The sequence below is a fragment of the Myotis daubentonii genome, chromosome 1 (assembly GCF_963259705.1).
Source record: "Myotis daubentonii chromosome 1, mMyoDau2.1, whole genome shotgun sequence".
Lineage (NCBI taxonomy): Eukaryota > Metazoa > Chordata > Mammalia > Chiroptera > Vespertilionidae > Myotis > Myotis daubentonii.
Window position 1 is genome coordinate 3137264 of NC_081840.1, and position 17353 is coordinate 3154616.

Here is a 17353-nt window from a genome sequence, read left to right on the forward strand (position 1 = left end):
TGATGATGGTGATGGTGATATGGTGATAGTGGTGATGACGGTGATGGTAATGGTGGTAGTGGTGATGGTGATGACAATGATGATGGTGATAGTGGTGATTATGGTGAAGATGATGATGATGATAGCAGTGATGATGGTGATGGTGATATTGATGTGACGGTGATGGTGATGATGGTGATGGTAATTATGGTGATGGTGATAGCGATGATGATGGTGAAGGTGATATTGATAATAATGGTGATGGTGATGGTGATAATGGCGATGATGGTGAAGGTGATAGTGGTGATAATGGTGATGCGATGATGAAGATGATGAAGATGATGGTGAGGGTGGCAATGGCACCCTCTAACAGGAAACCCTTCCGTATGCTCCACTTCTCTTGAGATAGAGTTCCACAGCCACAACGTGGTTTGCAAGAGCTGCCAGGAGTGGAGCCCTGCCTGTGTCTTTCCCTCTCTCTGCTTCCTGGCTCATGCTCTACCCTCCAGCCACATTGGACACAAATGTCTGGACAGAGTCCGACAGAGATTCCAATCCGCTCCCGGTGCCCCCACTTCCCGCCAGCTGCACCCTCAGCGTCAGCCTTGGGTTTGGAGAAAGTTGCCCACAAGGGCCCCAGGGAGCCCACTCATCAAGGGACTTTGTTCCCAGCCACAAGCCTTTCTCAAGGGAAACCAGCCCAGAGGGAGCTGTGCCAGGGGATCTGAGCAGGTGGAAATGGGCAGGGAGGGCCTCCCTCTCACCTCCCCCACCCCAGCCAGGCAACATGGACGGCCCGCGACTCTGGCCCCTCCTTGGCCCCAGGAGGCTGGCACGATGGGAGAAGCCCAGGTGGGCCTCCGGTGGACTCAGAACCGAAAATGGGCCCAGCTCCCGGGTCTGCCCCGCTGGAGCCAGCGAGGCCTGGGCAGAGGTGCAGACTGAACACAGGTGACCCGACGGGAACTAGCGAGCCACGGTGGCTACCGTCCAATCACGAAGCCCCTTGGCGCAGCCTCTGGGATTTGAGAGGTGACGTCTCTATGCGTCACCCCAGCAGTGTGCTCCCCTATCTCCTGTTACTCAATCCCTGAGCCCGCTGCAGAGACTCACACAGCTCTGGCCTCGTGCCGCCCCGGGAGGATGTGGGGGTCAGGGGTGAGCAAGGAAGTCGTGGTTTAGCAAGAGCCATGCTTGAGCGGCTAATGGTTTGTTCGTGGATTTTGGCTGCAGTGAAAGGGGCCCATCAGAATGTCTCACCCTCAGCTCAGCTCTTTCAGTCTTGACCCCCACGATCACTCAGGCCCAGCGAGGGTGCCCTGGGACCCGCCTGCTCTCAGAGGCTGTGCCTTACCGGAGGGGTGGGAACCTCTGAGGAAGCGCTCCAGGTGCCTTTCGGCTGCTTGCACCCCGACAGGCGGACTTGGCATCCCCCGGGCCTGGTGAGCGTGAGCGCTTGCTTCCCCCAGAACCACCTCCCAGGAGGCCGCGGCACCCCCACGCCGAGATATTTGAAAGCCGCTTCATGGCGCAACGAGTCATAAGCGGGGGAGTTGGCCGGCGGCGTTGAGGATTCACAGGGCTGTCTCGCTCCAGGACACATCCGTCTCCTCAGGCGAGACCCCACAGCCTTCCGCAGCCACTCCATTCCTCCCTCCCCACCGCCTCCTCTGTCTCCAGCTTCGCCTGTTCTGGACGGTGCACGAAGCTGGAATCACTCCCTTTCTGTGTCTGGCTTCTTCCCTCCGGCGTACACCGAGATGACCGAGAAGCAATGTTCAGCGGCAGGGGAAGAGCCCTGGAGGCCAGGCCTTGAGTCCTTCCCAGGCCACCTACTCACCGCGTGACCTTGGCCAACCACATGACTCACCTTCCCCTGGTCTTTGGCCTCAGTTTCCTCATCTGTAAAATGGGCAGATAACACACTACGAATGCCTATCTCACCCGGAGCAGATGGCTCTGGAGAGGGGGCTCTGTGAACTCTCAAGGCAACACCAACATGCCTGGCTGCCCTGGGCTGGGGCCAGGTGCCGGCTCTCACCCCAGCTCCGCTGGTCCTGGCTGTGGGGATTGGCACGAGGCCAGTTAACTTCTCTCAGCTCCTGGTGTCTTGCCTGTACAATGAGGATCTGGGTGTCACGAAGAGAAAGTGAGATAGAGTGTTCTCACGGGTTGAATTCTGCTCCCTCCCTCCCCCCACCCCAGCACCCCCCACTTCAGGATGAGCCCTTATTTGGGAACAAGGTCTTGGCAGAAGTAATTAAGCTGAGCTGCGGCCACACTGGATTAAGGTGGACCCCAAATCCAATGACTGGGGTCCTTATTAGAAGAGGGGAGGCACACAGAGACACGGGGGGAGATTGTCCAAGCCAAAAGACAAGGGCTGCTGGAGCCCCGGAAGCTGGAGGAGAGGCAGGGAACGGAGCCGCCCTCAGGGCCGCCAGGAGGGGCCGCCCTGCCCACCTTGACTGTGGACTTTGGCCTCTGGGCTCGGAGAGTGAATGCCTGTGGTTTCAAGCCTCCCCACGTGGCCCTTTGAGACCATGGGGTGTGTTACTAGTCTCAGGTGCATGCCCCCCCCTCACCCCCCAACGTTGCCCTTCTCCCAGTGGAGAGGGGCCCAGTGCTCCCTCAGGTCCCTGACGGCCAGACCTGCCAGCGGGCCCACGACTTCCTGGGAGGGAGGGAGGGGCGTCCTACAGAGCTGCGGAGGATGGTTTCAGGAGGAGCCATACGGCCTCTCCGAGGTCACCTGGCCCGTCAGGGGCCGCCAGGCTCTGGGAGGCTGCACCACAGGCCGGGGGCTTACTGCCCATCTCCGACTCTGGGCCGGCTGCCCTTCTCTCTTCCTCCCCAGGCCGGCGAGCCAGGCCGATTCGGGGAGACTCAGAGGGGTTCGGAGGAGGCCACAGGCCCAGCTCCTGCCTTCCGACAGCAGCCCCAGCCCACCTCGGGAGGCTGTTTCTAGAAGGCCTGGCGAGCCGGCTCCCTCCACGTGAGTCACCGCGGGGCCCCCCCCAGGGGCCAGCAATGCGCCTGCTTCCTCTCTCCAGGCCTGCCCACAGCAGAGGGCGGCGTCACCCCTCCCGCTGACCCCACCGCTGTCTCGTGGGGTCCAGTGCTGGCTGCTGGCCCGGCCCGGCCACAGCTCCCAGATCTCCTGTGACTCCCACTCTGAGAAGGTTAGGAAACTAGGGATCCACGAGGTGGAAGGAAACGCTGTGATGGATTTAAACCCTGGCGAGGTGGCTCTGCGGCCTAGACCTGCCCACTGTGACGTCCAGGCCAGACCAGCAGATTCCTGCTTTGGAATCTCCAAGAAACGGCGGACATCATCATGAGCGTGTTCAGCTCCCTGGGCCCAGCCCTGCGCTCGCGGCCGCACTCCCGATCCTGGGCACCAATGTGACTTCGGGCACCGATGTGACTTACAGGCACCAATGTGACTTACGGCACCAATGTGACTTACGGCACCAATGTGACTTACAGGCACCAATGTGACTTACGGGCACCAATGTGACTTACGGCACCAATGTGACTTAGGGCACCAATGTGACTTACGGGCACCAATGTGACTTACGGCACCAATGTGACTTAGGGCACCAATGTGACTTACGGCACCAATGTGACTTCGGGCACCAATGTGACTTACGGCACCAATGTGACTTCGGGCACCAATGTGACTTACGGCACCAATGTGACTTACCCTCAAGAGAAGGCGTAGCAGCTCCATCTGTGAGCTGCTGTTTCCAAGGAAAACTAACTTTAGTCCTCCCCTCCATTTTTGCTGTATGCAGGGCCAATGAGGCCTCTGAGAAAATTAGTAAGAGGTTTTCCACGGGGCCACGTGCGCCAGACTGCACAGAGAGAGGCATCAAACTGGGAAAGGCTACCTCATCACACACAGGCTCCTGCTGTCCTAGGAACCTCTGCGAGCCCTGATGGTGATGGTCCACACACGGACTTATCTCCACAGCGGCTCACAGCAGGCAGGGCCGGTGCCCAGGTGAGGAAGCCGAGGGTCAGAGTACTCCCAGGACTGCCTCTCTCCGAGTGCCATATATATATATATATTCGTGCACCGGTGGGGGGTCTCTGCCTGGCCAGCAATCTGGGTTGAGCAGGACAATCTCGCCCAGTCCCAATCAGGGTCCATCGGGCGGGTGACTGGGGAGGGACCACGGGAGGGCTCCAGGGCATGTCTGGCCCTGTCTTCCCCAGTCCTGATCTGCTGGACCCCAGCAGCAAGCTAACCTACTGGTCGGAGCATCTGCCCCCTGGTGGTCTGTGCACATCATAGCGACTGGTCAACCAGTTTACTGTCTGCCCCCTGGTGGTCAGTGCACATCATAGCGAGCGGTTGAGCAACCTTTGCATATCATTAGCATATTACCCTTTGATTGGTTGAATGGAAGATGCTTAGCATATTAGGCTTTTATTATATAGGGTATATATAGTTGATTTCAGAGAGGAAGGGAGAGGGAGAGGGATAGAAACATCAGTGATGATAGAGAATCATTGATTGGCTGCCTCCTGCATGATCCCCATTGGGGATTAAGTCCACAACCCCGGGCACGTGCCCTGACCAGGAATTGAACTGTGATCTGGATCATAGGGAGACGCTCAGCCCCTGAGCCACACCGTCAGGCTCTCCGGTGTCTTACAGACAGGCCGGCTCCCTCTCTCCACACCTGCCTCTCAAGAAGGCCTGGCTTGCGGCTGGAACTGACCCCCCTGCCCTGGCCCCCGGCTCTGTTAGCTCATCACTTCCCTAAGAGGAGGGTCTGGTGAGGCCACTGCCCGGCGAGAAAGCCTTCAGCTTCCAAAGCACGGCCCCCGTGGGGTCAGAGGCTGGAACCCGCCTGTCCTCAGCAGCCCGGGCCCAGCCGAGAAGGCACCCAGAGCCCGTCTGGCAGTGAACGCCGCGATGCCGCAGGGCAGCGCCCGCCGCCGCCTGCATGCCCAGGTCACACTCGGGTCGCCACTGTCCCCTACAGATGGCAGGTGTCAGGCTCAGTGAAAGCTTCCTTAGGATTTTATGTTTATCCCCTCACGTCTTGGCGCCTCACTCTCGCCCAGCCTGGCCTGCCCCTCCGTGCCTGCTCTTCCACGGTGACCTTTGCACACTCGGCTGCAAATGTGTGCTGGCTCCCCTGCCTGGGCACCAGAGCGTGCGCAGCCCCGGGCGACTCCGAGCCTCCCTCCCTGCCCCCCTGGCACCCAGCCCTCCCCTGGCCCACGCAGGTGCTCCCTCGTGTTCGCAGGATAGAGGGATGCCAGGGACCTGAGCTCCGAGGAGCAGAGGGGCACGGCCTGCGGGACGGGTGTGGGGGGTGGGCACCCGGCGGGGAGACGAGCAGGCAGGTTGTTTCTAGCCAACGCTCTCGGGAGGGCAGGTGCGGATGCCTTGGGAGCCAGGGAGCTACCCTCTTGGCCGGAGCAGAGGACACTGGCTCTGGGGGTGACAGCAGGGCCGTGGAGGAGTCTGGGAATTTGCCATTGTCCTGTGAAGTGGCAAAACCCAGGAGCTTCTGGAATATTAATCCAGCACAAGGACAGACTGAGGGGAAGTCACAAAGCAAGGATGGGGCCCTGGCCAGTTTGGCTCAGTGGATAGAGCATCGGCCTATGGATCGAAGGGTCCTGGGTTCAATTCCGGTCAAGGGCACGTACCTTGGTTGCAGGCTCCTCTCCCACCCTGGCCCTGGTCGGGCCTTGTGCAGGAGGCAGACAATCGATGTGTTTCTCTCCATCGATGTTTCTCTCCGTCATTCGTCTTTCCCTCTCTCTTCCACTCTCTCTGAAAATCAGTGGGAAAATGTCCTCAGGTAAAGATAAAGAAAGCGGGGAGAGGGGGCTGGAGCCCTGTGCAGACCCACTTGTATGTGAGCGTCTAGAACAGCCGTGGGCAAACTACGGCCCACGGGCCGCATCCGGCCCGTTTGAAATGAATAAAATTATTGAAAAAAAAGACCGTACCCTTTTATGTAATGATGTTTACTTTGAATTTATATTCGTTCACACAAACACTCCATCCATGCTTTTGTTCCGGCCTCCGGTCCAGTTTAAGAACCCATTGTGGCCCTCGAGTCAAAAAGTTTGCCCACCCCTGGTCTAGAACCTAAGAGAGGAAGGAAGGCCGGACAGGTGAAAGGGCACCAGCTGGGCCGAAAGGAGAGTGAAGCCCTAATCCTGCAGAGAAATGGCCCCCTGGACCCCGCATGTCACCACGGGGACTGCGACCCGTGTGTCCCCAAGTTCTTCAAACTCCAGCTCACCTTCCCTTGAACGTACATCGAGCACAGCCTGAGGCAGGCACAGTCCGAGCAGCCATGCCTGGGGGACCCAGGCTGCCCGAGCCCCAAGTCTTCACATTAAGAACAATCCCAAGCAGCTGGCCTGCCCCACCCAGCTGGCAGGGCGCCCTCCTTTCTGGACAGCATCCCTGGGTCCCCCCAGCCCCCTTCCTGCCTCATAACCGCCTCTGAGCTGATGTGTCTCCTCACACGCTTTCCCCCAAGTCCCCAGCGCCCAGGGGACTTCAGTCACTGTTGTCCCTCACGGACAGGGGGCTGTGGTCCCTCAGCCCCCAGAATTCAGGTTCCAGCTCCCCGCTCCTGCCCCCGACAAGGTCTGTTTCCCATTTCGCACCCAGTGAGCAACAGTGGGAGCGTCCATGCCCTTACTCATCGACGTTACTTTCCATTCCTCCCACGGGTGGGGCCCCCACGGCCTTGGCAAGGCGGCCACACAGTCATTTCCCCAAGACCGGCTTACTCAGCCGCTGGCCAGGGGCACGTGGGCACCGACAGCCCCGCCCACCCGCCTGCCTTGCTCACAGGCTGGCCTCCCGGGGAGCAAAGCCCAGCCCAGCCCTGCACCCCAGCCCTCCTGGCAGCCTCCCCGTCCACCGGGGAGTATGTGCCTGGGAGGAGACACGGCCTGAGAGCAGCACCTCCCCATCCTGTCCAGTGTAAACTCACATCGAAGACGGAAAAGCCCACCGCCTTCTGCAGGAGGCAGGGGGCTGGCTGGCAGGACCCCAGCCTGCAGTGCTGACTAGAAAATCCCGGGGTTCAGGAACTTTCTCTGCTTAAAATCAGCTCCAAAAGGACGGCTGGCACTCGCCGAATATCTGTGTGACCACAGAAGTCCCAGGTCGCTCCTGATTCTGCAAAGATAGGTCCCAGTTTCCTTCCTAAATCAATCACATGTGCTGCGGATCCTTGAAGTCCCGCCCACCCCCACCCCCCACCCCCAATGTCCAGAAACAGGAGAAAATGGCTAGAAAATCCAAAAGTATAATCTGCCCCCAGGGGGGTGTCAGAAAAGGGAACCCCCAGGAGAAGGCCAGATTCTGGGACAAAGGGGACCTTTTCTGCTCCAGGCATGTTGGGTTCACAGTGACACCAACAGTGCAAATCGAGGGTCCGGGAGTCAGGACCAGGTGTTGGGGTGGGGGACGGGGACCTGAGATTTGGGGGCATCACCTCTCTGGAAGCCCTGGTGTGGATGCCTTCTGCGTGAGGGAGGAAGCTTGAAATGTCTTACTCTTTGTTTTTTTCAAAGTGAGCTTATCTATACTAATAAAAGGGTAATATCCTAATTAGACCAGGTCGACCAGACATCTTCCTGATGTCCAACTTCCTTCCGGACAGTTAGGGGGGGACCAGGCCGGCAGGGGGGGCAGTTGGGGATGACCAGGCCAGCAAGGGGGGGGGGAGTTTGGGACAACCAGGCCAGTGGGGCGGGGGTGGGGGGGGAGTTATGGGTGATCAGGCAGGCAGGCAGGTGAGCAGTTAGGAGCTAGCGATCCCAGATTGTGAGAGGGATGTCTAACTGCCGGTTTAAGCCCAATCCCCAGTCGCACATCCCCCAAGGGGTCCTGGATTGGAGAGGGTGCAGGCTGGGCTGAAGGGACCCCCCCACCCCCTGCACAAATTTTGTGCACCGGGCCTCCAGTTTTATGTATATACTAGAAGCCCGGTGCACGAAGATTCGTGCAATAGGCCTTCCTTCTTCTGGCTGCTGGCACCAGTTTCCCCCTGGCACCCGGGACCCAGGCCTTTGGTTCTCGAGGCTTGGCTTCTCTGCTGAGGCCGCAGCGAGGCTTCAGTCTTCAGTCTTCAGTCTTCACTCCAGCCTGAGCCTTCAGTCTTTGCTCCACGCCTGCGTATGCAAATTAACCGCCATCTTTGTTGGGTTAATTTGCATACTCATCTGATTGGCTGGTGGGTGTAGCGGAGTGACACCAATTTGCATGTTTCTCTTTTATTAGTGTAGATTTTATTGACTTCAGAGAGGAAGGGAGAGAGAGAATAATTGATTGGCTGCCTCCTGCACGCCCCCCACTGGGGATCAAGCCCGCAACCTGGGCATGTGCCCTGACCAGGAATGGAACCGTGACCTCCTGCTTCATGGGTCGATGCTCAACCCCTGAGCCACACCGGCCAGATGAAACGTCTTACTCTTTAGGAGCCAAAAGAGAAGGGGTTCAGTTAAAGGATCTCAAGGCTTGGCCCTCAAAAACAGCCAGAAATGTCTTCCTGCCCCGGACACGAGGCCTTGAGTAGCTCAACTTGAAGGATGGATGCAGCCTCTCCCAGAGCAGCCCTCACGGCTGCCAGGAGGCTCAGGGAAAGCACATCTAATCTTGCTCAACCCGGCATGAGTCAGCCCGTTCCTGGCTCGCTGTTTGTTTAACGGGGTCCGCACTGACGGATTCCTGGCCCTGGATCCCACAAGACCCAAATCCCAGCGGGGACTTTCCAGCGGCACCCACCAAAGCCGCTGCAGAGCCCGGCCCTCAGCGTCCGCGGGTGCCTGAGGCTCTCGGGCACTCAGGGACGCCAGCGTGTGGGGTGGTTTGTGTTTTGGGAGCGTGGTGTCCTTGCCTTTTTAAAAGTGTGGGGGGTTTTTAAATAGATTTTATTGATTTTTTACAGAGAGGAAGGGAGAGGGATAGAGAGTTAGAAACATCAGTGAGAGAGAAACATGGATCAGCTGCCTCCTGCACACCTCCTACTGGGGATGTGCCTGCAACCCAGGTACATGCCCTTGACCGGAATCGAACCTGGGACCTTTCAGTCCGCAGGCTGACGCTCTATCCACTGAGCCAAACCGGTTAGACAGAGCTAAAAGTGTTTTTAATTTGTGTTTCAGTCACAGCTGACATCCAGTAATCCAGGCGAATATAGTGCTTAGCCATGCGTGTGCCTTCCCGAGCGGGCGCCCTATGAGTTGGCACCAGGCACAGTGGTTACGATATTGCGGACTCCATCCCCTGCGCCAGCTGAGGGCAGTTGGCCAGTGCGCCCTTTGTCGGCAGGGTGGCGGCCGCCCGGGGGCCGGAGGTGAGGAGAGAGAGGAAGGTGAATCATCTCTCGCCAGCTCCCAGAAAAAGTGCAAAGCAATTTTTCTTTCAAAACCACAGCTTGCTTCCCCCCCCTCTCCCCCCCCCCCGTCTGAAACACTTACTTTTTCGGCAACCCCTCCAATGACGTCATCGATGGAGCAGAGGTTATATAAGTCAGGCCACCCCGTTTCTCAGCGCTTCCCAGGACAGACAACACCTCCGGAGGCAGCTGTCGCCGTCCCGTCGGAAAACTCAGCCCAAGTCGCGCTCCGGCTCCCTTCCTGAGTGAGTAAAGGCCCGGCTTTCTTTTCCCTCCGAGAGTGACATGTAGGAGGAGACCCATCTCTCTCAGAGAGAGAAAAAAATCGTCCTTTTACAGCTAAATATTGGCAGGATTTTCAGCTTTCTGTAAGCATGTATATATATTTTTGAAACCATGTATATCTAAGTCAATGTGAGAGGCTTGTATTCCAGGCCTATTCTGGGTTTTAGCTGCTCTGCCAGAGGATGGGGAGGAGGAGGGGGACCACCAGGAGGTGCTGGCCGCTCTCTCTGCCCAGGTCGTCGAGGGGCCTGCCCACGGCCTTTGGAGCCCCGCGTGGACGATGGCCCCTTCCCGCCTGCAAGTCCTGGTCCCTCAGGGTCACTTACAAGATTTCATAAGGGCCACACAGGCTGGGTTGTTTGTGGTTTGAAAACGGCATGTTATTATGGGGCGGGGCGGCCATCCTTTAACATACCTAGTGCCTTACCATCCCCTCACTGTGACGCTGCCATTCACGCGAAGAGCACGAGATTGTTGAAGAAAGTCCCAGAGCGCCATGTGCCAACGTCAGAAATGTGCAGAATCCACAAAGTCCCAACAGCGGTTCTCAACCTGTGGGTCGCGACCCCTTTGGCGGTCGAACGACCCTTTCACAGGGGTCGCCTAAGACCATCCTGCCTATCGGATATTTACACTGCGATTCATAACAGTAGCAACATTACGGTTATGAAGTAGCAACGAAAATAATTTTATGGTTGGGTCACAGCATGAGGAACTGTATTTTTAAAGGGCCAGGAGGCTGAGAGCCACTGCTCTAGAAAGTACACGTGGCGTCTTGAGTAGACTCACCTTTGCGTTTTTCAAATGGGATCAAATGTTACTAACGAGAGCAATAGCTGCTGTTTACCGAACACCTACTATGTGCCAGACGAATATCAGAGCTGGAACTAAGAGCCGGGGAAGGAATTCTCTCCTCTCTGGCCAACTTTCTGTAAACGCAGGCAGCGGCTGGTAAGATCAACCCCGTTAGCGATAAGCCCTTAGGCCCTTAGGCCCTGAACATAACCATCTGCAAAGTCCCTGTGGCCACGTAAGGTAACAACGTCCCTACAGGTGCCAGGGACTGGGGTGTAGGCCTCTTTGGGGGCCATCACTCTGCCGCCCCTTCAGGCCCACACCCCAGCTCATCCTGGGGTCCCCCGGTGCCTGGGCAGCTTCTGCCTCTCACTGACCTTGGGGTCTCCGAGGAGGACACGGGAGCCAGGCCCCTTGCTGTCCGCCAAGAGCCATCCTTTCCTGCCCAGGCACCCCCACTTCAGAGGGGAGGTGGATCCCCTCCCGCATGGCCAAGGATCCCTGGAGAAGGAAAGGGAGAGGAGCTAAGGAGACACGTCCCTGGGCTCTCGGCCTCCATCATGACTCACCCCCTTTCTGCGGGTCCTTCTTACACTCTTGGCGGTGAGGCGCCAAGGCTGCCGACAAGGGAGAGTCCCGAGCCCCAGGCCCTCGGGGATCCCCGCTCCCGGAATTCAGGGCCTCAGGGTCCCAGGGCATCCCTGACCTGCTCCAGCGTCAGGAGGAGCCGCAGAGGGTCTCGTGGAACCTTCCAGCCTCCTGCGACAGCACCGGCCGCCCGCCTGTGGGGAGCAGAGGCTGCTGTGCCCGGAGGGACCAGCGCTACGTCGTCACTGGTTGACCGGTCATTCTGGTTGTTCCGCTGTATGGTCGCTGGGCTTATATATATATAGATTTCAGCCCAGATGTGGTCACTGGGAGCTGCCTGTATGCCTTAGTTCAGAGTTCCTTTCTTCAACAAATAGATTTACCACAGGAAACTCTTCAAATACGATTTATCATTTTGAATGCTTTGTCGAATTTGGATGCCACAAATCACAGACTTTCTCAATTTCATCTCTTTTCTGTGTAGCATCCGAATTGATCCCATTGCCAGAACTCTGCCCTACAAGTGGAGATGTTCCAAAGCTCGTTACAGAATTTGATTACGGGATTTTAAAATTAAATCTTGTGTGTCATTTGGGCTCTTATCACTTAATTTGATCACTTCCTCCCTTGCTCTTTCAGCAAAACACAATTTTAATTATTTTCTACCTAAAAGAATTGTTTCCAAGAACGGCCATCTGCTGAAAGCCCTAAGAGCGGGTGCTTGGGCATAGCGTTTGTTGAGTGCCTCGATTAGAGATTTCCAGTCAATTTGGAATGAAATGCAGCCACTTAGAGATCCGCTGGAACAACCAGCCTAATAACATGGCAGGGCTCTTCGCCTCCACGTCTCCTCACACTAACTGAGGACGGGCAGCGGGAAAGAACACGCGTGTTGTGTTTCTCTTCAAACCCACCATCGACTTCACAGAAAGTCTGCAGCCCAGGCGCTATGCTTTAAAATGGTGTAAATGGTGTCCCCTCCCACCCCTCTTACCGGGGTACCATATCAAAGCGCACTGGTGTGCAGGGACAGCTAGTGTGCGCGCGCCACGGCCTGCTCCGGGTCCATGTGTTTCATCGCTCTCTCGTGTTAGCGAGAACAGCAGTGTTCCTGTGACCCTGTGCCCACCCAAACGTGCGTGTGTGCGAGCATCACAGAAGACGGCCCCTTTACCTCCAGTGTGAACAGTGCTAACTGGCCTTAGACTAGCACCCCCCAAGTTTTCTCCAGAATGAGCTTCTGAAATTTTGTTTTGATTCCACGAGCCGGATGAAAGCATTGGATGACAGTTGCAGTTGACCAACTATTTTTTTTAATATGTTTTTATTGATTTTAGAGAGAAAGGAAGGGAGAGGGAGACAGAGATAGAAATATCGATGAGAGAGAGACATCCATTGGCTGCCTCCTGCATGCCCCACACTGGGGATCGAGACCACAAACTGGGCATGTGCCCTGACTGGGGAATTGAACCGTGACCTCCTGGTTCGTAGGTCAACGCTCAACCATTGAGCCACGCCGGCTGGGCCTGTCCTTAAATTTCTGTTAAGCCATCCAGTCCTGTGGCTTTAAATACCACCTATGAGATTACAGCTCCCAATTGTGTCCTGTTACCTCAGGCCTGGTCTCTGAACACCTACCGGTCTTGTGTATCCAGTCGCCCCCTGGGCATCCTCACTAGATGTCCGACACACATCCCAACCCTAACATGCCCAGCAGGGAACTCCTGATTGCTCCCCTCCCCCCCCCCTCCCCCCCGAAAAGCCTCCCCAGCCACACGCTGGCCGCTCCATTCCAGTTGATGAGCTTTGTATCTCCAGGTGCTCAGACCCAACGTCTCCTCCTCTCACAGCCGATATCCAATTCGAAATGTATCCAGACTCTGACCCCCATCTCACCATCATCCCCACGGACATGTTTATTCAATAGGCACACCGTTATTGGCCCTCTCCATCTCTGCGTCTAGACCAGCCGTGGGCAAACTACGGCCCGCGGGCCGCATCCGGCCCGTTTGAAATGAATAAAACTAAAAAAAAAAAAAAAAGACCGTACCCTTTTATGTCATGATGTTTACTTTGAATTTATATTAGTTCACACAAACACTCCATCCATGCTTTTGTCCCGGCCCTCCGGTCCAGTTTAAGAACCCATTGTGGACCTCGAGTCAAAAAGTTTGCCCACCCCTGGTCTAGACCGTGAGCACCTTCGGGCCGGGGGCCGCTCTGTCCTGTTCCCTGAATCCCCAGCACCCGGCAAAGTGCCGGCACAAAGTAGAAGCTCATTAAGTGTTTGTTTGGCGGCAAATAACAACAACATGGTTGCTAATAAGACTAACGGCCACCTTCTGTCGAGTGCCTCCTCCATGCCAGGCAACCGTGCTGGGCAGGATACAGTGAGCTCTGGTTTTCAAAAAGAAAGAGAAAAAGTCAGTGGGTCTACGTGGCCCACACCCAGGGCTTGTGCCAGGATTTGGACTTGGGTCTCAAAGCCCTGGTCCTTTCCTTTCTCCCAGGAGTTGGCAAGCTATTCCTGTTAAGGGAACAGCTGATCAGGGTTCAGCGCCACGGGCCACGCAGTCTCTGCTGTCACACAATAAGTGAACGCGTGGGTGTGGCCACGTGGCCGTGAAACGTTATTTTCCAAAACCCTGGCCAGCTGGCTGCAGCCGGGAGCTGCAGTGGAGGCTCCCGCGTCAGCTCCGTGCCGTGCATTGCAGGTCACTGTGGATGGCATCCCGGGCCCTCCTGGCGCTCCAGCCCATGAACCAGAGCCAGCTCCTGCCTCCCAACGCCACCTCCTGCGAGGACGATGCCCAGGAGGCCTGGGACCTGCTGCACAGGGTGCTGCCAACCTTCATCGTCGCCGTCTGCTGCTGCGGGCTGCTGGGCAACCTCTTCGTGCTGTCCGTCCTCCTCCTGCCCCGGCGGCGTCTCACCGCGGCCGAAATCTACCTGGCCAACCTGGCCGCCTCGGACCTGGTGTTTGTCTTGGGCCTGCCCTTCTGGGCCGAGAACATCTGGCACCAATTCCACTGGCCGTTCGGGGCCGCCCTCTGCCGCGTGGTCAACGGCGTGATCAAGGCCAATTTGTTCATCAGCATCTTCCTGGTGGTGGCCATCAGCCGGGACCGCTACTGCCTGCTGGTGCACCCCATGACCAGCCGGAGGCGGCGGCAGCGGCGGCTGGCCCAGGTCACCTGCCTGCTCATCTGGGCCGTGGGGGGCCTCCTGAGCGTCCCCACCTTCCTGCTCCGCTCCGTCAAGGTTGTCCCGGAACTGAACGTGTCGGCCTGCGTGCTGCTGCTGCCCCACGAGGCCTGGCACTTGGCGAGGATGGTGGAGCTGAACGTGGTGGGCTTCCTCCTGCCGCTGGCCGCCATCGTCTTCTTCAACTACCACATCCTGGCCTCCCTGCGCGGGCGGGCGGCGGTCATGGCCGGGGGCGCGCGCTGCGGGGGCCCCGGGGAGGGCAAGCCCACGGCGCTGATCCTCACGCTGGTGGCCGCCTTCCTGGTCTGCTGGGCCCCCTACCACTCCTTCGCCTTCCTGGAGTTTCTGGTCCAGGTGCGGGCCATCCGCGGCTGCTTCTGGGAGAACGTCACTGACCTGGGCCTGCAGTGGGCCAACTTCTTCGCGTTCATCAACAGCTGCCTGAACCCGGTCATCTACGTCTTTGTGGGGCAGCTTTTCAGGACCAAGGTGTGGGAGCTCTATAAGAAGTGCACCCCGGGGAGTCTGACGGCCATGTCCTCGTCCCAGAGGAAAGAAATCCTCCAGCTCTTCTGGCGGAATTAAGGCGGCCGGGAGCGGAGAGGCGTGGCTGCAGACGCGACGGACACGAGAGCCGCTGTTGCCCTAGGCTGACGGTGGCCCCACGTAACCAGGGCTGCAGCCCCTGGGCCCTGTGAATGCTTTTATGGTAACAGGGACTTTGCAGATGCAACTCAACGAAGGGTCTTGAGATGGGGCGATGGCCCTGGATTATGGGGGTGGCCCGAGGTAACCACGAAGGTCCTTTGAAAGGGAAGCGGAAGAGTCACAGAAGGCAATGTCACAACAGAAGCCAGAGGTTGGGGCAACACATGGAAGGGGCCGCAAGCCAAGGGCTGACGGCGCCCTCTAGAGGCAGGAGCAGGCAAGGGAACGGATTCTCCCTGGAGCCTGGGAAGGACGCAGCTCTGCAGACCTCCCTTCCATGGCCCCGTGCGACTGATGTTGGATGTCTGGCCTCCAGACACATGACATAATAAATGTGTGTTGTTTTAAGTCGAGAAGTCTGTGATCATTTGTTCCAGCAGCAACAGGAAATGAACACAAGTTTCCAATAAGGATCTCTTACTGCATTCCCACCGTTTTCTAGGGAGACCACTAGGAGTGCAGAGATGCTATAGCTGGACAGCTGTTCTCAGGCGCTCCCACCGATGCACATAGTTACGGTGTGATAAAGAGAAGGAGAGTGCACGGGCGCACACGCAGACCCGCACCCCGAGTCCCCAGAGGGGCAGGGGAGGGTTTCTCCTGAGGGTTGTCAGAAGGATGTTGTGATGAGAGAACTGTGAGCCGAGATGCACAAAGGGCAGGCCTGGGTACGTGGAGAGGGGAGAAGGGCCGGTGGAGGCCTAGCCGAGACACCCGGTAGAACAGCGTGGGCTACGCCTGAAAGAGTGTTTATTGAGCTCCATGCATCGGCGTTCTTCTTGCTACGAGACCCAGTGGTGAACCTGAAAGTCTGCCTTCAAGAGGCTCGTGGAGAGTGTCATTGGGGCAAGAGAAGGTCCGCTGAGAACACAGAGAAGGTGTCCAGCCGGGTGCCTGCGAGGGGCGTTGGAGAGGTTTCCCAGAGGAAGGGACATACACGCCGAGAGGAGTGGTCCAGGTAGAAGAAACAAGCCAGACCCAGAGGCAGGCAAGTTCATAGTCAGGAGGGAGAAGGATGACAGGAGGTGTAGTATGAGGCAGTGGTAGAGGGATTGCAGGTTGGAGGAGAGTGGAGATGTTGGGGGGCCCTACAATGGCCAAGGGCAGAGAGGGAAGCAGGGTGTCCCAGGGGCTTTGAGGGCCCAGCTGAAGCTAGAAGCCATGAATTTAGTTTGCACGGATGGCTCTTGGGTTATATCAATAGGAGTAGAGCATCTAAAATGAGTGAGGTGATACCCATGTAGCTTAGTGTTGTGCAGGGTACATGAGGAGTATTGTGTCGTCCCTTGGCTGACTCAGAAGAGGTTTTTCCAGGGGGAAGGCTGTAGCTCAAGGCTGCTGGGGTGAGCCTATGCAGAACAGCTGGATGAGGGAAGGAAATGGACCTTAGGAGGTGAGGGAAGCAGAGCGAAGCTAACATGGTTGAAAAGCAGGGGTAGTGGGAGCACCTAGGACCTAGGTGATGGAGCGAGAAAAATAGGAGGCTGTGGCCACAGAGGAAGAATGTCTGCACGGAACCCTCCAAGGTGGAGCCATCCCAGCAGGCGACAGGGACCAAGTGTGGCCATGGCGTTGGGTGGGTGGGGTGGGGGGAAGGAGAACGTCATTGGAGACATGGCAGGTAAGGAAGGGAAAGGTGGGGGATGGGTGTCCACTGGCGCCCTGCAGGCAGGTAGGAGGCTGGAAAGACCTGGTGAGGAGAGAGCCACAGGCCAGGGGCCAAGGTCAGTCTCCAGGGAGGCGGGGTGACTGGGAAGGGCCAGTCCTCACGGGAGAGCCGCAAAGACCCAGATTCATGCGAGACATGGAAAGGAGGCAGTGTTCCTGGGGCCCGTTCATGGGGTCTGTGAGGTGGCAGGGGCGGGGCCACCAGGTGACAATCTCTGGGTCAGCGCTCCAGCCCCACGGGCTCCCTGGAGAGCACAGCTGGTCCAGACGGCCCGGGGTAGGCCCACAGGCAGGGTCCAGCCTGCGCACACGTTCAATTTGGACCTCACGGCGTTGGAAAGAAATGTTTCTGAGTTGGTCAGCGATATTAAAATTTCCCGGCAGAATCCAGATTTCAGACCTCCCTTGAACATTTGGAAGATCTAGTAACAGAGTCTGCTGCGCCCTCCCGCTCGACCCCTAGAAGCAGACCCACCAGCTGATGGCCGTGGACCACAGGCGCCTGAGTCAACCCAGCCAGCCCCGCGGAAGAGCCGCCCAGCTGAACCCAGCCCCAGGGGCCATTACAGAGCTGGGAGCTGAGGTGGTTTTACATCATCCATCCGCTTAGCTGATATTTGCTGAGCATCTACTTTGTGCTGAGCGCTTGGTCGGGGCTGGGCACACAGCGCCTGGTCCTCTTGCAGGTGGCCTCCAGGGCACCAGCAGTGGGCACTGAGTAGCTGTGC

The 17353-nt window shown here is 57.6% G+C and overlaps 1 protein-coding gene across 1 annotated transcript; it reads left to right on the top strand.

Moving 5' to 3' along the window:
• The first annotated feature begins 9437 nt into the window (after nt 1-9437).
• BDKRB1 (bradykinin receptor B1) lies at nt 9438-16188 on the top strand. The gene is made up of 2 exons (XM_059686029.1): nt 9438-9619; nt 13757-16188. The coding sequence occupies exon 2, from the start codon at nt 13767-13769 to the stop codon at nt 14832-14834; it is 1068 nt and encodes a 355-aa protein (XP_059542012.1). The 5' UTR covers nt 9438-9619; nt 13757-13766; the 3' UTR covers nt 14835-16188.
• The last annotated feature ends 1165 nt before the right edge of the window (nt 16189-17353 follow it).